Below are 22,248 nucleotides of genomic sequence, written 5' to 3'. Positions count from 1 at the left end.
AGGCATTCATGCTTAACAGGATTTTATGACAAAAACATGTCAAAAAAGAGACTTCAGAGTCTCGTTTTATACTTACTTGGGGCTTCCTCCAGCCCCCTTTAAGGCTGCCTAATCACTGGCCATCTCCCCGGGCCGCTCCTTCCTCCCGCTGGACGGTCCTGTACTGTGGCCGAGTCGAGCTTCGTTGCACATGCGGGGCCCGGATGCACACGCTCCCCCGTCGTGCTCCCGGAAACATTCTGCACCTGCGCAGTAGGTGGAAAGTACTTCATAAATCCACTAGTTTTTGTAGTGTACAATCTGTAATTGACATAGTCTTCACAGTTCTCTTTTTTTTTTTCCAGTTCTCAATGGAGAATTTCTAGGTGGTGGATTTCGAACTGGGCGGCGGACAAGCCTTGCTGTCCCTTCACCTGACACCAGCAATATCAACCTGTGGAATATTCTAAGGAATAATATAGGCAAAGACCTGTCCAAAGTCTCCATGCCAGTGGAGCTCAATGAGCCACTTAACACATTACAGCACCTTTGTGAGGAGTTGGAGTACAGTGAACTGTTGGATAAGGCCGCTGAGACAGATGATCCCCATGAGCGTATGGTACAGTACATTATTGCATTGTAAGCTATACAGTATTTACAAAGTGTTAAAGCACAGAGGGCTCAATTCACAAAGCATTACTGCATAAGCTAAAGCAGAAAACATCTGATTTTACTGAATATTTTGTTAAATGTCAGTTCACAAAGGCTTCATTGAACAGTAAAATTACCAACAAGTGAGGTACATGATCCAACTTGTGAGGTAAATAACAAACCGTAAATACCTCATAAATGTCAGTTCACATAGGATAACACGTGTGGTAGAACAAGTTAGATGTTCAGTATTTAATCTCCAGCCTGGAGCTGTCAGTAAGATAACAAACAGCCATTTGGAAGGTTACAGAAGGTTGTTTAGAAGGAGAGAGAATGGGAAACAAAGGGCAGAGAAAAGAGGAAAGGTTATTAAACTATTCAGGAAAGTGAGAAAGTTAATAAAAACATTAGTTAATTTTATGCAGCTTGGACTTGCTCTTTACTTGTCAGTATAATAAAAAATGTTTTCTGTATCAGATTTTGCTTCCATTTTCTATGTACTGAAATAATCCATTTAATAACATGATTCAGACTGAAATAAATTCCGCATCCACATGATTCTTTAAGATACCAAATGAAATACCATGTGAGGTAAATACCTTTGTGAATTGTCATGAAGTTGTTTGATAATTTACCAAACTAGTACCGCATGTGTGAAAATCTTAGTGAATACTCCAAAAATGTTTGTTTTACTGCATGAAGCAGTTTACCTTACATGCACATTTTAACAAATAGTGAATCGAGCCTATTGTGCAGTCAACCATAGTAGTCATCACCATTTTTAAGATGGCTCTAAATGGTAAAACCTAAGGGGATGGTGTTGGGGATGGGTCAGGGAAGGCTGGGGTTGGGGATGGGTTGTGGAAAGGCTGGGGATGGGGATGGGTCAGGAAAAGCTGGGGTTGGCGATGGGTTGTGGAAAGGCTGGTGTTGGGGATGGGTCAGGAAAAGCTGGGGTTGGGGTAGGGTTGTGGAAAGGCTGGTGTTGGGGATGGATCAGGAAAAGATGGGGTTGGGGATGAGTTACACAACTAACTAGCTAGCGTGGTGGATGAGTCAGGGAAAAGGCTGGTGATAGGGATGGGTCAGGGGAAAGCTGCTGATGGAGCATGGGTCTGGGAAAGGCTGGGGTTGGAGATAGGTTGGGGGAAGGCTGGGTCCGGGAAAGGCTGGTGTTGGGGTATGGGTCGGGGAAAGGCTGTGTTGGGGTATGGGTCGGGGAAAGGTTGGTGTTGGGGGATGTGTCGGCGAAAGGATGGTGTTGGAGATAGGTCGGAGGAAGGCTGGTGTTGGGGGATGGGTCGGGGAAGGCTGGTGTTGAGGGATGGGTCGGGGGAAGGCTGGTGTTGGGAGATGGGTCGGGGAAGGCTGGTATTGGGGGATGGACGGGGAAAGTCTGGTGTTTGGGGATGGATGGGGAAAGGCTGGTAAGGATTTGTTATAATAAAACAATAGGTTATCCAATAGAGTAGATGTGCTCTGTGGACTCTAGGGAATTCCTGGATATGTCAACCATTTCTATTCTATCTTTCAGGCCCTTATTGCTGCATTTGCAGTCTCAGGATATGCTGCCACGTATTACCGAGCTGGGAGCAAGCCTTTCAACCCTGTGCTTGGTGAGACTTATGAATGTATAAGAGAGGACAAAGGATTTCGATTTTTTTCAGAACAGGTGAAGTGGATTAGCAACACCAAAATTGTAAAACAAGTTAGAGCGTTTTATGTTTTTAATAGGTCAGTCCAGCAGAAAGAGGTGTTTCAGCCCTCTGATATAGATACTTGAGCACCTCTTTTGGCATCTTCTGTTTCTCTAGACCTTGTGGCGCTGAAGTAAATAACATGAACTTGGACAGCGCTCACCACTAAATTACTATAATAAGCAAGTGGGTTAGTCAGCCTTCAGCTTCCACACTTTGAAGGTAGCTACTTTCAAGTACAGGTATTCTATTCTAATTCCACTTAAAGCGGATCCGAGATGAAAAACTACCTATAACAAGTAACAAGTCTATATATCTTATCTAAAGTTTCGATTTTAGAGTTTACACAGAAAATCTAGCTGCAAACAGCTTCAACATTTTATGATTACTTATTCCTGTGATACAATGAGAGCGGCCATGTTCTGTTTGTCACATTACACACAGGCAAGCTGATCTGTATCTCCAGCCCTCAGCCTTTGAAAACTTCACTCCCCTCCCCTCCTCCCCTCCGCCTCTGAAATCTGTGGCTAGTAACCTCTTCCTCCTCCCCCTGCCCAGACTGAGCTCCCATAAGGCCTTGCTACTAAAGCTCAGAGTGCCAAGGCACTCTGGAGACGCTGTGGACAAGGCTTGTTTAGTTTATAGGGAATTATAGAGTATTAAAACAAAAAACAAAAAGTATTTGGCTTGAGGAATGGCCTATAAAATATATGAAAGGAACACAATTATACAATGAGTAAAAGTTTATCTAGGATCCACTTTAATGCCTGCTTGAAAAATTAAACACTCACTTTTTCTGAAGCAATGAGTCCCTACCAGTTTGTAGATAGATAGACAAGACTGCTATTCTGAATGGGCAGCCCTGTGTGCCATGATCCTACAGAATAACCAAGCAGCTCAGGGTGACCCAAACTACTAGGAATGTATAGGGGGATAAAAGGAACCAAAAAGCCCTCCTACTAAAAAGCAAAGCTTGGTGTAATTTGCCTTCTTAAAACAGAAGGAAATTTGCAGTAATTCAGTTATAAGTGAACATTTGTGGCTACCCACAATGCACTACTACTGAATATACAAATTATCCCTTTTCGCCCTTGTTAAGCCAAGCAAGCATCCAGAACCGCTGGTGTATAGCAAGCCTATAGCTTTAAATTTTACACAGCCATATCAAATCCACATGTAGACAGCCTGTTTCAGACTTGGCCATGATCCTAGGGAGACATTTTTCCCAACAGCTCTAGTCTTTGAAGGACGAGGGAGCTACTTTTCCTCAGAAAAATATGAGTGTTGTAATATATTTTAGCTTGCAAACTCCCAGCAGAATTAGAATCGGGTAAGTATACCTAAAAGTGCAGTTACCCTTTAACCTCATTTACTAGTGTAGTGACCTTTTAAAATGTCTAATATCAAATATGCGCCAAGAACATGATCTTTACCGGACGTACTACTAAGCATTCATATTTTTTTTGTTCAGCATACCAGCATTAGGGCCCTTTACATGTTAATTGATAAGTAATCAGGGGTGTAGCTGCAGGGCAGCAGCCCCGTTACAGAGGGGGCCACAACTACTACTTCACTCCCTCTGATAAAGGGGTCCATCCTTCAGATCAGGTGTTTTTGTGGCTAATCTTGTTATAGGTGTAAAGATTATGATGACTACACTTGCTTTATACCCCTGCAAGATGGCCTCCAGGGCTGTGAGGGTCGCCAGGGGTAGGAAAGGGAAACTGTATAAACATTGGGGGGCCCCTTCAAAGTTTTGCTGGTTTGTAGTCACGCATATGGAAGTAATCTCTTATGTGTCATAAAAGTGTGGTTCATAGCATATGTAATTATTCTAGTATAATTGTATTACATTCATTTATTTTTCTCAAATCTGGTTTTATTATGAGGCAATTAAATTCTCTGTATTGGTATTTAAAGGGAACCAGAGACAAAGCACCCTTGTGTATTTTACCATATATATCAGTAAGAACATTAGAGAAAACATTTACCATGCTCTCTGTTTCATCCTCACTGCTAAAAGTGCCTGTTATCAGCTGTGATAATAATCCCGGACTGAGCATTAAGTCTGGCTTTGCAGGGAATAATTATAGCTGAGTCATTATAGCAGAGCCACAAGGGGGAAGGCTTGGGCTTGAAAAGACACCAGAGAAGACAGACTCAGCTATAATCTTTCCATAGCAAAGCTAGACTGAGTGCTCAGTCGGGGATTCTTATCAGAGGTGATAACAGTCAGATTAAACAGAGAACAATGAAACAAAGAGTAGATTAGGTGTTTACTGTACTGTCATGTTCCCACTGATTTATAAGGTAAAATACAAGAGGGTGCTTCATCTCTGGTTCTCTTTAAAGTGTAACTGTAAGGACATGGATGAAATCACCATATTGCCTATTATTATAATCACTTTATCTTTTTATATAAGCTGTTATGGTTTATTCCAGGCAGACACTTTATGCTGGCAGGTTTGTTTTCATAGGATAGTGTTAAACTTGCCATTTTCACTCTCGTGGACTTGCATCTTCTTTTTCCTCTGTTCTTGATATTTTTGCAGTGTCTGAAGCTGGCAGGAGAATCAGTTGTTCTGAGTTGTGTCAGCAGTGTCTAAGTACGTACCCCAGAAAAACGGATTCTGTTGCTCACTTCTGACACTGCAGCAGATAGGAGTAACACACTTGTCACATCCAGGAGCAGGAGAGGTGGCTTTTAAAACAGAGGCGTGCCTACTAGTTTGCTTTACAGACTTTATTCTGCAGCACTTGTGGCAGCAAGGAAGCTAACTCCCAATAGCATTAGATTGCAAATGTACTGTACTGATTGTACTTGGCAGCCTGGTACATACATGTATGACATTGCTGTTACACTTTCAGGGGAAATTAGTGTATATATTGGTTTGCCTTTTTTTAAGTGAAATGTATCATTATTGTTAGTGTTTTGCTTTATCTTACAAAAAATACTAGATGCAGCTTTATTACTCAGTTTGAAACCCAAGCTGTGTTTTCTAATAAGAAATCCCTACTTGTTTACCTACAGGCTGTATCTGCAGCTCTGATGTAAAAAAGTTTGGTGTCTCCATCCTGTTTCATATGGGAAAGGGGGGTGGAGGGCGCGATGACATTGAGCACTGTCATAACACCCACATACTGTCTAGTCTAGGCTCTGTTCAGCACAGCCCAAGCATGTGATGATAGATGCCATGGCCATACTACTTTTAGGGTATATCAAATTTACCTCGCTGTGTTCTGCGACAGGAATCTGTCTTTGGGATTGCCCTGAAAAAAAAGAGAGCCAAAGTTATGAAAGAACACATTTATTTAATATTTTTACCCCTGAGACTGATACACTTGGTACTAGTTTTCTAGACCATTAAAATAAAAGTTCTTTGTTTGGTCCTCAAACCAGCTCTCAGCAACATGTTGGACATCAAAAATGTCCTCAAAACGTTACCCCTTCAGGTGTTTCTTCAGGTTCGGGAACAGATAATAGTCGGGAGAGGCCAGCTCAAATGAGTAGGGGGGTGTTGGCAGCCACAACATTGGACATGTGCGCACTTACAGTACATTGTGTGTGGGGGGGGGGGGGGGAGGATCCCTTTGGTCACCTTTGCACTTTATTTTGTTCTACTTGCCTCCTTTAGCTGATCCAGGAGGTTAGCATAATACTGTCCGTTGATACTAGAGCTCTGAGGTAGGTAGTCCACCAACTCAACTGAACTGGACCGAAGCTGCCGTCCGTGGAATAGATCAGCTGTTAGTTTTGGGACAAATCAGCAGCACCCTATCTGACAGTAGACTTTACTGAGGGTCCAGAGTGTGCACAGGTAGATGGCCTAATACATAAGTACCGATTCAGCTCTGCCCTGAGAAAAGCTGCCTGACAGCAGTGTACTTTACTAGAGCAATGACACATGGAGTTCAGTAAAACCTAACCGCAATATGCTTATATCCACACCAGCATCCTGCTGAGACTGAGTCCCACTCAAAGTAGGGTCAAAGCATGACTGGTATAAGTGACATGTGAAGATGGCTTTAGGATTATTTTCACAGCTTAAAAGCTTGAGATCGGATTATAAAACTCTATTCTATTTCAGGTTAGCCATCATCCCCCAGTATCTGCCTGTCACTGTGAGTCGAGGAACTTCGTCTTCTGGCAAGGTAAATTTTCTTCCCGTTTTCTTCCTGATTGTCATCCTTTCTGTGGATAGCCAGGCCACCCAGTACTGTCTCATGAATGTATACTAGAAGTAGGAATCACCTCCCAGGAATTCTGGCAGTGGAATCTCTGCACCTAAGTTACCATATCTGCTTACCCGCCCCAAAAGCTATATTCAGTTATTACATGGAAATGAAGGAGGAAGAAAACTGTAGGCAAGAGCTCTGATGGGATCTTATTGCTGGAATTATTGAGGTAGATGAGCACTATAAAGTTGCCCATTCACTGTACAATATTTTCCTCAGATGTGATCATTCAATCAGATTTGCAGGATCATAAGCAACGATGGGCACATGAGTAATCACGAGTGATTCAAATGAGCCTTAATTTCCGCAGCTGAGCGGCTGGATTACAAGGAGTAATTGACCCATAATTCCGCTGTCCGCCCTGCATTCCAAACAGCTTGCACGGGTCCTATTGGTCGCGTTGCAAGCCACACCACGGCACACTTCCTCATTCAAGCCGGAAAGAGGAAGTGCGCATGGTGAGGCTTGTAACACGACCAATAGGACGCGTGCAAGCTGTTTGGAATGCAGGGCGGACAGCGGAATCATGGGTTTTTAACCCCTTGTAATTCAGCCGCCCAGCTGCGGCAATTAAGCCTCATTTGAATCACGAGTAAGCACTTGGGATTACTTGTGAGCCCATCGCTAATCATAAGGAATTGGAAGTTAAGTATCAATTGTTCCCATAAATGCGTTAATGAAGGTAGTTTTTCTCTTCCGATACAATCATAAAATTAGGCTGCGATCAATGATATTATCGTGATGGATTGTGCAATTTTACTTACCTGTCCTTTTGGATTTTAAATGTGATGTATTAAGGTTATTTTTTATTTTTCAGTACTGTACGCATTGTAAACCCTCATTTGTAGTGCTTTGGTAGACAATTCTGTATGTATAGAGGAGGGGCGAGTTACTACTATAATTTGTTAATTTTTTTGGTGGAGCACTGCATCTAAATGCAACCACAGCCGTGGGTTCCAACACAACTTTATTTAGAATGGTGCTCCGGGCTTCAATGATTAATGTCTTGTATTGTTTTTGTTTATTTAAGGTTACTAACACATTTGCTTGTATTTTCAGATATCAGATGGAAAAATAAATTTTGGGGGAAATCCATGGAAATACTGCCATTTGGAACAGTGAATGTTACTCTTCCAAAGTAAGATTGGCTCTGTGTTATGCCTAGTACACACCATACAGTTTTTTGTAAGATTTTCTGTTAGATTTACCTGCCAGATAGATATCTATCTAATGCTGGGATTACACCATACAAATTTCTGTTAGATTTTCTGTTAGAATGCATAATTAGATTATTTTCTGTAGAGAATGGTCATTATCTCTGGTGCATTGTCTTCTGGTGATCTCCTGCTGAGTAGAACAATGCCTAATTGCTCGGCAGATAGATGGTAAGATAGATACATTTCCAACATGTTGAACTAAAGCCCCATCTACACGATACGATTCTTTGTGCAATTTGATTACGATTCTATTTACGATCCGATTAAATCTGACATGTCCAATTGGGATTCGATTCAATTCGATTTGCCATTGTTTTGCAATGGCAAATTGAATTGAATCGAATCCCAATCGGACATGTTGGATTTAATCCGATTGTAAATAGAATCATAATCGAATCGCACAAAGAATTGTATCGTGTAGATTGGGTTTTATGCTGGGCATACACGGAGCGATTCCCTCTCGTCCCCGCGGGTGCTTCCTTATATTCCGCTCTACAGGGAGTGCAGAATTATTACGCAAGTGGTATTTTTGAGGAATCATTTTATTATTGAACAACAACCATGTTCTCAATGAATCCAAAAAACTCATTAATATCAAAGCTGAATATTTTTGAAAGTCGTTTTTAGTTTGTTTTTAGTTTTAGCTATTTTAGGGGGATATCTGTGTGTGCAGGTGACTATTACTGTGCATAATAGGCAACTTAACAAAAAACAAATATACCCATTTCAATTATTTATTTTTACCAGTGAAACCAATATAACATCTCAACATTCACAAATATACATTTCTGACATTCAAAAACAAAACAAAAACAAATCAGTGACCAATATAGCCACCTTTCTTTGCAAGGACACTCAAAAGCCTGCCATCCATGGATTCTGTCAGTATTTTGATCTGTTCACCATCAATATTGCGTGCAGCAGCAACCACAGCCTCCCAGACACTGTTCAGAGAGGTGTACTGTTGTCCCTCCTTGTAAAGCTCACATTTTATGATGGACCACAGGTTCTCAATGGGGTTCAGATCAGGTGAACAAGGAGGCCAAGTCATTCGTTTTTCTTCTTTTATACCCTTTCTTTCCAGCTACGTTGTGGAGTACTTGGACGCGTGTGATGGAGCATTGTCCTGCATGAAAATCATGTTTTTCTTGAACAATGCAGACTTCTTCCTGTACCACTGCTTGAAGAAGGTGTCTTCCAGAAACTGGCAGTAGGACTGGGAGTTGAGCTTGACTCCATCCTCAACCCGAAAAGGCCCCACAAGCTCATCTTTGATGATACCAGCCCAAACCAGTACTCCACCTCCACCTTGCTGGCGTCTGAGTCGGACTGGAGCTTTCTGCCCTTTACCAATCCAGCCACGAGCCCATCCATCTGGCCCATCAAGACTCACTCTCATTTCATCAGTCCATAAAACCTTAGAAAAATCAGTCTTGAGATATTTCTTGGCCCAGTCTTGACGTCTCAGCTTGTGTGTCTTGTTCAGTGGTGGTCGTCTTTCAGCCTTTCTTACCTTGGCCATGTCTCTGAGTATTGCACACCTTGTGCTTTTGGGCACTCCAGTGATGTTGCAGCTCTGAAATATGGCCAAACTGGTGGCAAGTGGCATCTTGGCAGCTGCACGCTTGACTTTTCTCAGTTCATAGGCAGTTATTTTGTGCCTTGGTTTTTCCACACGCTTCTTGCGACCCTGTTGACTATTTTGAATGAAATGCTTGATTGTTCGATGATCACGCTTCAGAAGCTTTGCAATTTTAAGAGTGCTGCATCCCTTTGCAAGATATCTCACTATTTTTGACTTTTCTGAGCCTGTCAAGTCCTTCTTTTGACCCATTTTGCCAAAGGAAAGGAAGTTGCCTAATAATTATGCACACCTGATATAAGGTGTTGATGTCATTAGACCACACCCCTTCTCATTACAGAGATGCACATCACCTAATATGCTTAATTGGTAGTAGGCTTTCGATCCTATACAGCTTGGAGTAAGACAACATGCATAAAGAGGATGATGTGGTCAAAATACTCATTTGCCTAATAATTCTGCACTCCCTGTATTTCCCGCTATTGTCCGCCCGCGGGGATCGAGCGCGGAATTTATCCGGCAGGTCATCGGACCTGTCGGATATTCTCAGTCGAGCCATCAGCGGCTCGATTGATAAGAGGAATCTGGGCTGTGTATGCCCAGCATTACAGAAAAATCGTATGGTATTGTATGGTGTAATCCCAGCATATCTATCTAACCATCTATCTGCCTAGCAATTAGGCATAGTTCTACTCAGCCAGAGATAACCAGAAGACAATGCACCAGAGATAATGACCAGTCTCTACCAGTACTTTACAGAAAATAATCTAATTACAGAAAATCAAAAAAAGAAAAATCTTACAGAAAATGGTGTGTACTAGGCAATAAAAATGCCATTACCTGTAGCTGCTGACTGTAGAGGCGTATAGGGTTATAGAAGTAATTATTGCAGGCTTTGCTCAAACACCCCAAACTATGTTGCCTGATAAACCTTTTTCATCTACAGAAGTGAAAAATGATCTACTGCTGTAATCTCTATGTAACTAAAATAATAACTTAACTACAAAAGACCATTTATGCAAAAGAGTGCAATAATTTATTTCTGTGTAAATCACCTGGAACAATACAGTGCTGTCACCTCTAAAAACGTATAAAACAGACCCTTTTGCCATCGCAGGACACTTTTGTTTAATTAAGCACAGCCACGCTCAGATGTGACTCCATAGTGGGACTGCATTTCCAATGAACTTGCTGAGCCCAGCTGGTGCAGAGGCTAAATTCAACTGATAAAGTTTCTGCCGAGAATCTAGTGTGTCTATAGCAGTCCCTGATGCCCTTCGATGTGTCTGCAAACAGTCCACATGGTCAATTGACTTGGCTCACGCCCACCCGCTGTATGACACTCACCCCTGCCCTCTGTATGACACTGTTTATGCTCCACCTTTGCTGGCCCCTCCTCAATCCACCCCCACCTCCTGGGCATAGCAACAGAACACGTCGCTAGTAGTGGCCCTACACGGTTGTCCGAGATATTGACTCCCAGTCCTTCTCTGGTGACATTCCTTGTACATGTGTTTGAGGCTTTAGCCTGCTTTCACAATGCTATGAGGGGGAGGGGTAGCTAGAACTATATGTTTGCTTGGAAAGGGGCCCTAAAATAAGAACCCATCCATTTGCTATTTATTAAAAATGTCACACAAATTTCTACAGCCTTTGCCTTGAAGTGGGAGGTAGAAGCAGCAGTGGGAAGATGGCTTTTTACATGTTTGAGAATTTTAAGAATAACAGTTATACCATTAAAACCTCTTCTGAGGTGCGGAACCTATTTGTAAATATTGCGGCATCGTATTCGACAACCCTGTACATAGGTGAAGATTCTGCAGTGTAATACAGATTTACCTGACACAATTCCTGTGTTATGTAGTGTACAAGGAGCCCAGACTGCAGTAATTCCTACAGACTAATTATTACTGATCTCCACCGTAGTAATTATCTCTCCAGCTGGTCTCTGTGTGCCGTTAATGTGTGAGGTGTGAGGGAGTGCATAAACTGCAGCAAACACAAGGGGGGGGGTCACTGATCTCTCCTCTCACAGGATGAAGTCAGTGATATCTCCGCATATGAAAAACCGTTACCTGCTGAGAATGCTTACAACAGAAGATGGTATCTCTCTCAGCTCATCAGGTGGTTTTATCTAGTTCTGCTGAAACCAGAGTTTTGCACAGGGCTAATCATAAATAGGAGCGAATAATTAATTGGTAAGCTTGATTAGAGGGAACTAATTAATTATTTACGCCTGCGTCTGATTAGCCCCCTGAAAACCTCTAGTTCAGCCTCTGCTCACTCTATTCCTGTAGAAAATCAATAGGAGAGTTGAACTAAAAGCTAATCTCTCATTATAACCTTCCCCCATCCCCAGTGAGAGCAGCACACAGTGGGGTAATTGGAAGAATTACCATATACCAATCTGCGGGCTGCCCCCACCTGGTCGCGCAAATATAGCTGTGCCCATGGCTGCTGTAGAGCGAGGCTTCACAACACAAATGTAAAGGGCCATATCCACCTAACGGCGTCGGTACAACGAAGCCGGCGGTGACAAGCAACAAAACGCTGTGATTTTGGCTGTTGCGTATAGTCGCTGCACGATTGCTAAAGATACATCATGTCAGATCTTTGGCAATGCCTGAGCACTAAACCATGCCATTGTTCTCGCTGCTCCCTCGCCCACTGGAAATCAATACAAACGCCTCCCAACTTCTTATTGCCCGTATAGTTATCCCACCTGCCCGTGGCTCAAAGTAATGTTATCTGTGTGAAAAGCACCAATTCCACTGGTCACAGTCAGCTAGCACAGGAAGCCGCCATCTTTAATCCAGTTCAGTATGTTTCAGTAGTTTCCGGACTATACAGCTTTAGTGTAGCTTGCACGCAGAAGCTCCCTGTTCTAAATCAAGCCTTATCTCCTGCACTTGGAGAACCTACGGTGCATACATACGCACCATTAATTGTCGCTCTTAACAATATTACTCAATCATAACGACGGCACTGCCGATACGTGCTATAAAGACATGCATCTTGACTATACCAGTGTGACGTGCACTATCCAATGGAGGGGTCAAAGCAAGAATGGGGGGTGCATTGGTGAGGCTTCAAGGTGCTCATCCGTCATTCATTCATCACTGTCATTTAGAGATTTAAACAACATTCTGGGACACCTTAAATTCTTAGACTTAGATAATTTCTTCTAGCATGTGTATTATGCTTAAGAACAATGTCCTACCAGCCTGCAGAGCTCAGTGTGGCACAACTCGGTGACTGGTAAGGTTCCCAGTGGAAAATAAAAGTAAACTTTTTTACCCTTTTACACTATTTTCTTTCAAAACAAGAGTTTGTTTTTAACAATTAAAATGGTGCGACTAATCTGTTATCACAGAGGGAAAATTTTCAAAACAAGATAAATGTAAAATCCAATTAATTCTAAAATATTTGTAAGTAATTTTAAAATAATCCTAATCTGGGCACTGGGGCTACCCGCTATGCAAACTGGAGCTACAAATAGTAGGCACTAAGCCTACTTAATTAATATAGGTGCCCGTGGTTAGGCATTGGAATGGGTATGTATTCAGGGTTAAGTGAGGGGGAGTGTCCTTAGTGTTAGGTTTTGATGAAGGGTTCTTGGAGTTAGGCATGCTCAGGGGGGGTCTTAGGGGGTTTGATTAAGGGTTAGGCATCAAGTGGAAGGGGTCATGTGAGGGTAAGGTTAGGTCAGGTCACAGGAAAATATTGATAAGCTTTACCGATATTTTATTATTGGAATTAACTAGTAGAACATAGCCTCCAAGGACCGGCACCACACAAAGTATTAAAAGCTCAGTGAACTTTTATTGCAGCATACAGCAATAAAAAGCAACGACCCGTTGGCCTTTGTCAAGTTGCATTAAATACACAGTGAAACACCACACATATATATACTAGAAAACCCCACCCCCTCAGGGCTATACACCTATCAAGATCGAAAGAAGGAGCGGACGTGATGGGAAACAGTCCCAATAAGCACGCACCAATGAGCGTGCAGTAGCACTCACCAATGAGCGTGCAGTATTTAAAAATTCAAAAGGGGGAGACTCACCAATCAGGGAGCGCTTTCACCGCCGCACAGATGACACCAGATCGCCTCCAAACGGCGCATCCTGCCCGCACTACTATCCCCGTAACCAGGAACTAGTAGTAATGACGTAATAGTCATGTGCCCCAAGCACATGACAGCGGGAACCAATCACGCGCGCCGTCAGGCCGCCCAATGTAATATAAGAGTGGCTCTGACATAGCAGCGGTGGGTGGAGCGGCCAGACGTCTCCTAGCAACAAAAGTAAATACACAAATAGCCGCATACTCACAACCCCACCGCAACCGGTCAGGATGAAAGAGGCTGCAGCGCTCACCCACATACCTACGATCTTGATCATCTGTAAAAAAATAAAATAAAAACATGCTGTTTTAAAAATACACAAAGTCCAATATCAATACAATGTATAAAATTATGTAAACAAGATGGCGTTAGTGGACATGTAATAAATCAATTAACACAGTAAATATATTAAATACTGAAATTCAGGTAAAACTAGATACAAAAATTCAAATCATATTCTCTAAACTAAATAGAGATGTCTGGTGTCTAGTGGCCCTCCCTCCCCTATACAGTTCCCTGTTGTCTATAGACCCCCACCCTCCCCTATGCAGTTCCCTGCTGTTTATAGACCCTCACCCTCCCATATACAGTTCCCTAGTGTTTAGTGCTTCCTCCTTCCCTCCCTCCCTCCCCCATTTGGCTTCCCTGGTGTTCTAGGGCTTCACCTCCAATATAGCTTCCCTGTCGGTCTAGAGTGGGCCAAACATAATGCAAAGTGGGGAAACCACTTGAGAGCCAAATGTAATGGCTCTGAGGGCCAGATTTGGCCCCCAGGCTGGAGTTTGACATGTGTGTTCTAGATTCTTATGACAATATTTATCTCCTAGGTACGGGGACTACTATGTGTGGAACAAAGTAACAACCTGTATACACAACATCCTCAGCGGGAGAAGATGGATAGAACATTATGGTGAGATCACCATACGGAACATGAAGAGCAATGTTTCAATGTGCAAGATGACATTTATCAAGGTGAAGAGAACACCAGTCCCGTTACCTCTAGGTGGCTCTGTAGCCTAGACATCTTATTCTTAGTCCTATGGTGCCCATACACGATACAATAAAAATGTTCGATTTTCCCGTTTATTCGATCTAAATGATCAAATCTTTTTCAAGAAAAATCTGATCGGACATGGTGGAAAAATCATTATATATTCGATCTAACGGAATAATCAAACTAAATTATCTAATCGAAAAAAAAATGAAAAATTGTACTATGTATGGGCACCTCTAGACAGAGTTGGGAATAGTTATAGCCATAGACCATTATTGCTGTCTGTGTCCCAGTCAGAGAAATTACTGTCGCTCCTTGTTACAAGTAGAAAGAAATCCCATAGACAACAATACCAGCTTAAAGGGATACTGTAGGGGGTCGGGGGAAAATAAGCTGAACTTACCCGAGGCTTCTAATGGTCCCCCGCAGACATCCTGTGTTGGCGCAGCCACTCACCGATGCTCCGGCCCCGCCTCCAGTTCACTTCTGGAATTTCTGACTTTAAAGTCAGAAAACCACTGCACCTGCACGCCCATGTCCTCGCTCCCGCATATGTCACCAGGAGTGTACTGCGCAGACACAGACCATACTGGGCCTGCGCTGTGCGCTCTTGATGACATCAGCGGGATCGAGGACACGGCAACGCAGGCGTAGTGGTTTTCAGACTTTAAAGTCGGAAATTCCAGAAGTGAACTGGAGGCGGGGCCGGAGCATCGGTGAGTGGCTGCGCCAACACAGGATGTCTGCGGGGGACCGTTAGAAGCCCCAGGTAAGTTCAACTCATTTTCCCCTGACCCCCCTACAGTATCCCTTTAAGATGGTGTTGCCCTTATAAATGTTCTCCAAAACAGAAAATGTACTTGCAGCAGTTGAATGATGTTGTTGTTTTTTTTTGGGGGGGGGGGGGGGGGGGGGAATATGCAGAGAAAGTTGTATCCCAGAACTCTGATTACGCTAATGAGGCGGACTGGACTGGTCTATGTAGTGTCCAGCTTGCTGTAGTGCATAGATGAACCTGTGTGGCATGCTCAAGTCCTATATGCATACATGTATCAATGGAGCAGAAAGAGAGAGGGGAGGACTGGCACTGCCATTCAAAACTTTATTGAAAAATCGTTAAAGCCATTTACAGTTGTATTTGCTTCATTGAGCTATGAACGGCTGGGTGGGCACCAGGGTGCTAACTGTAAGTGCTTTTAACAAATTTTCAATGAAGTTTTGAACCACAGTGCCAGTCCTCCCCTCTCCCTCCCTCCCTCTCTCTCTCTCTCTCTCTCTCTCTCTCTCTCTCTCTCTCTCTCTCTCTCTGCTTGAAAGGGAAATAAATTCTGATCATGCCTTGTACTCCTATATGCAAACTAGTACAAGAATTGTAAAACTTTTATATAAGAATGTCCTTTAATATTAAAGAGAACTCAAGGTGAGAGACATTTGGAGACTGACATATTTATTTCCTTTTAAACAAAGCACAATGGCTGTCTGTCCTGCTGATCATCTGCCTCTAATAGTTTTAGCCATAGACCCTGAGCAAGCATGCAGCAAATCAGATGTTTTGGACAAAACCTGACAAGATTAGCTGTATGCTTGTTTCAGGTGTGTGATTCAGACACTACCGACCAGAGAGATCAGCAGGACAGCCAGGCAACTGGTGTTTTCTAAAAGGAAATAACTATGGCAGCCTCTCACCTCAGATTCCGTTTAAACATATTTCATATTACAGGCCCGGGTTTCTGGGAAGGTCACAGAGGCCATGGCCTAGGGCGATGAAAATTAGCAGGGCGCAGGACTTGGAGAGATAAGAGGTCACATGTCAAAGTAAATCACCACTCCTGCTTTGCTCTGGTCTGCCTGAATTCCAGAGATCCCTGCATCTCTCTTACTTGTGCAAAGTGTGTTATGGCAGTCAGCATCTGCTGTCACCTGTATGATGAGAGGGGACAAACAATCTGCTGTGAGAAGAAAAATATATGGGCTCAAGTAGCAGAACTCTTGAGTTCCGATTAGTTTTTCTCATGCAGCACGCATTCACGGGCAGAAATTAGTAGCTCTCCTCCTCCCTGACTGATGTTAGTTTATTACTAGTAGGTCAGTGCTGTTAAAGACCTCAGATCTGTTGAATTTATGGCTTTTTTTTTTCCTCCTAGAGAATGACAACAACATTCTTTGTGCTACAGTTTAACTCTTTCCTGGCATTTTTTGCCAGCAAAGTACTGTGTTGACCATCAGTGAAAGCAGGAAATATTGAAACAGAATGACAACTGTGTTACATTTATTTATATTTACAAAACAATCAATGCATCTCCTGCTGACTGTATATATAGCTGTGTGCCTAACATCTTGTATACAGTCACAAAGTCTTAAGACGGCTCATTAACCAAAAGCTCACTGTTTTTCTTTTGGTTAGCCAATAAAAAGTGTTATTCTGTTACAAAACTTCCTGCTGACTGATTTTAAGATCTGTCTTAACCCTCCTGGCGGTATAAAAAAATACGCCAGGAGGCAGCGCGGCAGTTTTTTTTAAATTTTTTTTTTTCTATATCATGTAGCGAGCCCAGGGCTCGCTACATGATAGCCGCTGCTCAGCGGCATCCCCCCGCCCTCTTCGATCGCCTTCGGCGATCTCCGATCAGGAAATCCCGTTCAAAGAACGGGATTTCCTGGAGGGCTTCCCCCATCGCCATGGCGACGGGCGGGATGACGTCACCGACGTCACTGACGTCGGGTCGTCATTGGGAGTCCCGGGCCACCCCTCGGCGCTGCCTGGCACTGATTGGCCAGGCAGCGCACGGGGTCTGGGGGGGGGGCCGCGCGCCGCACCGTATAGCGGCGATCGGGCGCACGGCTGCGGCGATCGGGGTGCTGGCGCAGCTAGCAAAGTGCTAGCTGCGTCCAGCAAAAAAAAAATTAAACAAATCGGCCCAGCAGGGCCTGAGCGGCACCCTCCGGCGGCTTACCCCGAACTACGTTCGGGGTTACCGCCAAGAAGGTTAAGTGCTAAATTGTCACTGTGTAAAGTACACCTGAGCTTATGCTGGGTACACACAATGCAATTTTCTGACAGCTTTACTGTCAGATCGACTATTTCCAACATGTCCGATCTGCTTTCCAATCAATTTTCTGAATGATTTTTCATAGAAGTGAACAGCAAATTGATCGAAAAATTGAAATTAGATCAGACATGATGGAAATAATCGACCTGACAGTAAATCTGTCAGAAAATTGCATCATGTGTACCTAACATTACACTACATCTATGCCAGTGTGTGTAGTGTCGGATCCTTCTACTTACCTGCTCTCTGTATTGGATGGGCTTCTCTGCATTGTGCTACACTGTCCCCTATTTGTGGCTCTGACAGCAGCAAGTAGCACAGAGGACAAAGAAGCAGCGCTGTCCACTGGGGCTCCTTGTGATTTTGCACTCCTGTATGCATGTGCACAGGAGCCGAGGGAGTGTTATGGGTATGTGTACTTGACAAGTGCTGCTGAGTGCTCATACATGAGCATCATTTCTGAAGTATGCAAGCCCAGAACACTATCGCCTGCTGTGCATGCAGACAGGAGCGCAAAATTACATGGAGTGGGCAGAGCATGCACTGCTTCTTTGTTGAACGGGGCAAAGCAGCAAAACAGAGGGGGGCCCGTTCAAACTAGTCAGAGTTGGACAGAATGGGGGGAGGAGGGGGGGGGAGGTTGGTGACAGCTGGCCTAGGGCGCTGGAAAGTACAAATCCGGCCCTGATTACAGGACATTTTTATTTAAAAGTTGTAGAATTCTGATGGATTCTGGTCATCCCACACTCCTATGCTTTCAATGCATTAATAACGAGAGATAGTCTTTGCAAATAATTACAGTTTGCACGCAAATTGTATTCAGCTTGGAATTGGACAACTAAAATTGACAGGCATTACATCTGAATGAACCAATGCCAGCCAAGCTTGATACTATTTTCATCTGAGCTTGAATTATTTGCATCTCATTGGTATTCTCAACATACTTGCTGACACATGCTGGGCCTGATTTACCAAGCTTGGGAAGTGCATCTGCCAGTGCAGTTGTGATATAGCCAGGCAGGAAGTGATAACTGCAGCTCATAGCAATGTCAGATGAAGACTTAGTCTACAGGCCCCCCTGTGCAGGGACGGAGTTGTATTTTTCACAGCCCAAGGCCCATGGACAGTTGGGGAAGGGGATGTTATCTATCTCCCCAGTGTCTCCATTCCCCTCCCGTCTGGTCTCTCCACTCCTGCAACTACCCCGGTTCACGCTCTGCCAGTAGGCGGAGCCAGGGGAGGCAAACTGCCAATAGAGGGTTGCTTGCAGGAAGCAGATAATTGCTGATTCTCCTTTGGTCCTACCAGATACAGGCTGCAGTGTGCCGAGCACAGTGAGGGCGGCCGCGGCTCACTGGGGCTACTGTGTTGGTGCCACTTTGCTGACTTCCTGCCCATATTATTCTGCTGCCCTAGGCCTGGGCCCTGGTGGCCTTTCCCCCAACTCCAGTCCTAGGTTTGTGACATTACGGGTCTACATACTGCCGCTTGTGAGCATGGTTCACAGCATGGTTTTCTTAAAATGAAACGTGCAATCATAATTTTTTCACCTATATCAGTGAATTGCCACATTCTACAACCTTTACAATTGACTCCCACTGTGTTCACTATACCTAACGCTTTGTGCACTTAAAGAGACACTGAAGTGTCTAAAAAACCATCTTTTTTATTTAATAAATGTCTTTAACCTAATAGCCCTAACTAAACCGCTGCATCCCGCGGCTGTAAGCTATCTAAATCCCCGCCTAACTCCCCCTCCCTCTCCCCCGCAAAATCCACGAATTTGTTGGTCATGGATTTTGCTGCCCTAAGCGCTTCCGTGTAAGGCAGGGCTATGAGCTGCAGCCCTGCATCGGATCTCCGCCTCTCCCCCGCCCCTCTCAGCAAAGGAAGACTGAGAGGGGCGGGGGAGAGGCGGCGATGCACCGCTGACAGACGCGTGTGAGGCAGAGCTGCGGCTCATAGCCCTGCCTCACACGGCAGCGCTGCCCGGATTGCCCCCCCCCCGGGGAGTTTGGGGGGATTTAGTTAGATTAGAACGGCACGAATGCGGCGGTTTAGTTAGGGCTATTAGGTTAAACACTTTTATTAAATAAAAAGAAGCTTTTTTTGAGACTTCAGAGTCTCTTTAAGTGTTATCTTTATATTTGTTAAAAGTCTCAAAATTAGGATTAAGATTGGTTATGCTCCAAGGAAGTAGTGGAAGCATTTTAGAAGCACATTTCTTTACATATGTGATCATTATACTGCAGTTATATCATCAGTATAGGCACAGATTAACTGCTCTAACTGTATATACTTTATAATATTTTGTCACTTGGTGGTGTATAACTCTGGTGAATCTGTAACCCTCATTCAATTCACTTTTCTCCTGAATTTTCTCCCTGAAGATATTTTTGCATCTTATCACTAACATACCTTTTTTAGCACCTTGCAAGTAAAAAAAAAAAAAAAAAAAAGTTCAGAATAGTAGAGAAGAAAATTCATAGCAGACTTCACTTAATTTGGCATAACTTATTTTTTGTACTGTTTCTTGCTTGCTGGGGGCTGAAAATGTATTTTATTGATAAGGTGTGAAAAAAATATTACTGAGAAATCGCAGGAAAAAACTTGAATTTGGGTCCGTGTTTCTCTTTTATAAAATACAGAGGAGATCAGCCAATGGAGTGTGAGTGGTAAATGTAGATGGCTTTGACCAGATTACCTGTACTTGTCCCATGCAATGTTATTTTGATTAATATTGTGTTTTCTTTTCAACAGGGTAATTATTGGAGCTCCAATGTGAATGAGATCCATGGGGTGGTAATGGATCATGAAGGGAAGGTTGTGCATCAACTCTTTGGAAAGTGGCATGAAGCTCTGTATTGTGGAGAAGCTCCTGCTGCTAAGTGCATATGGAGGCCAGGTATAGTGGTGGCAAACTATGGACGGCATTTCAAATAATCGTTGTTGTATTTTTATTTACGCCTGCGTTTCAACAAATAATGTTTTGTACAACAGTCCCTGATCACGTCAAGTATGACGCAAACAATTTGCCTGCCGGCTAGACTTGGCTGAGGGCATTGTTCTCCCCACTCACCCTGGCCGCTCTGTGATTCTCCTTGTGCACCACTTTGTTAGCCCCCCCCCCACTTAGCAACAGAACCCATCGCTAACCTGGAGGCTAGCAACACATCTGCACAGCCTCGTCCCCGCCGCCTGAGAGACCGCGTTCCAATCCCTGACGGGTAACAGTCCTTGTACGTGTACACAAAGCTTTAGTTAGGAGAGCAGATTGGAGGACGGACATCCATATCAGATAGAATAATTTTAGACAGACTGAATACTGTACACAGACTGCCATAGCTGGCAAAAAATGGCGTAATTTAGTCGAGCCTTGCCAGCCCAGCTCATCAATGCAAGCCTAATGTAACAGTTCATCATAGATGATGCCGATCAGCATGGTCTATACAAAGCCCCTCCATTAGCCTGCTGACTGTGAATGTAGCTTAGCAGGCTAACTAATGAGGTGTTTATTCCCCAGCAAAACTCTGATCGGAGCTCCCCTACATCCACACTTCTTTCCTCCCGCCACATGGAGATGACAAACTCCAGGGGGCCCATCTGCCAGGGGTTATATAACAAGTGAGACCACCATTCATGACTCCCCCACCCATAATGAGTGTGTCCACAGCAATACCTGCTCTGGCTCTAGTGGGGGAGAGTCTTGTAAGAGGTTGGGGCCTCCCACTGGCTGCTTCCCCCCATAGTAACATCTCTGGACCTGTTGCTTTCCTCTACTCTAAACAAGCTCACATTATTAGTCATACAGCACTGTGCAGTGCAGTAGAACTTGACTAGCAGTAAGACACTATTCTAGTAGCGGATGAACAGCACACATTTGATGTGTAAATGTATAGCTGAGTGTTCAGACAGACCAGTGGTCATACTTTTGAAATTGGTGCTGTTCATTTTGCTAGCTGTGCATCTAAGGTCTTGGCTACGCCATACCATCTACAGAAACCGTTTATTAGTTGGTAATCGGCTGCTTAAACCACTTTCCTGCAGACAAAACCTTCTTTTTGCCACATATGGTAAATCGCTCTTAACCTTTTAATATCGACCTCTTATGACACCTACCATAAGCTCCTTTCTGCTACTCAACCTTGACCTCCAGTCCAGTAAAACTAACCTGTTTTTTAACCCTTGCTTTCCTAATTGAAACCTGACCCTTACGGATACTCACGTTTTTGTTGTCTTCATCCAACTCCTGTCAGTTGAAATGAGCAAAGCTAGCATTTCCCCAAATACCAGCATGTCCTTAACCCCAGTCTGACGCAAGCTGTTACTCCTTTCATTCAACGGAAAGACAGCTGCCTGGTGCTCAGGGGTAGAGGCTGGTACCATAAAAGATTCAAAGAGTATTTCTATGCCTGTTCCAAGTGTTTTATAAAGTTTGTTTTAATGAGTGGGGCCACTGAGCCATTTTACTCTATTAGCTGCTTTTTAACTAGATGGCTTATCTTCAGTGAATACTATATGCTGCTATACCAAGAAAGCTACAGGTGAGTAGGGATCGGAAAGGGGGGGGGGGGGGGTGCGATCTCCCTTTCCTGTGGTGGCTGACACTTTCTACAATGTTTGCTGATCACTGGGGTGCTGTTTAGTGTAACACACAATATGAGTATATCTGATGTTTTCCCTAAAGGTGCCCATACATCAGATGATGTATGG

At 43.7% G+C, this 22,248-nt stretch overlaps 1 protein-coding gene across 2 annotated transcripts in view; it reads left to right on the top strand.

The window, feature by feature from the left end:
- The window catches only part of OSBPL6 (oxysterol binding protein like 6), a 334,312-nt gene that overhangs the window by 301,987 nt on the left and 10,077 nt on the right, over positions 1–22,248 (top strand). For both annotated transcript variants that reach the window (XM_068245435.1, XM_068245434.1), the window contains 6 exons: positions 345–598; positions 2,165–2,302; positions 6,416–6,479; positions 7,623–7,701; positions 14,319–14,463; positions 20,296–20,440. In XM_068245435.1, the coding sequence (XP_068101536.1) occupies positions 345–598; positions 2,165–2,302; positions 6,416–6,479; positions 7,623–7,701; positions 14,319–14,463; positions 20,296–20,440 (825 nt within the window). The remainder of the gene's footprint in view (positions 1–344; positions 599–2,164; positions 2,303–6,415; positions 6,480–7,622; positions 7,702–14,318; positions 14,464–20,295; positions 20,441–22,248) is intronic.

Source organism: Hyperolius riggenbachi, chromosome 7 (assembly GCF_040937935.1).
Source record: "Hyperolius riggenbachi isolate aHypRig1 chromosome 7, aHypRig1.pri, whole genome shotgun sequence".
NCBI classification, from domain to species: Eukaryota; Metazoa; Chordata; class Amphibia; order Anura; family Hyperoliidae; genus Hyperolius; species Hyperolius riggenbachi.
This window is presented reverse-complemented; position numbering and strand designations above follow the sequence as displayed.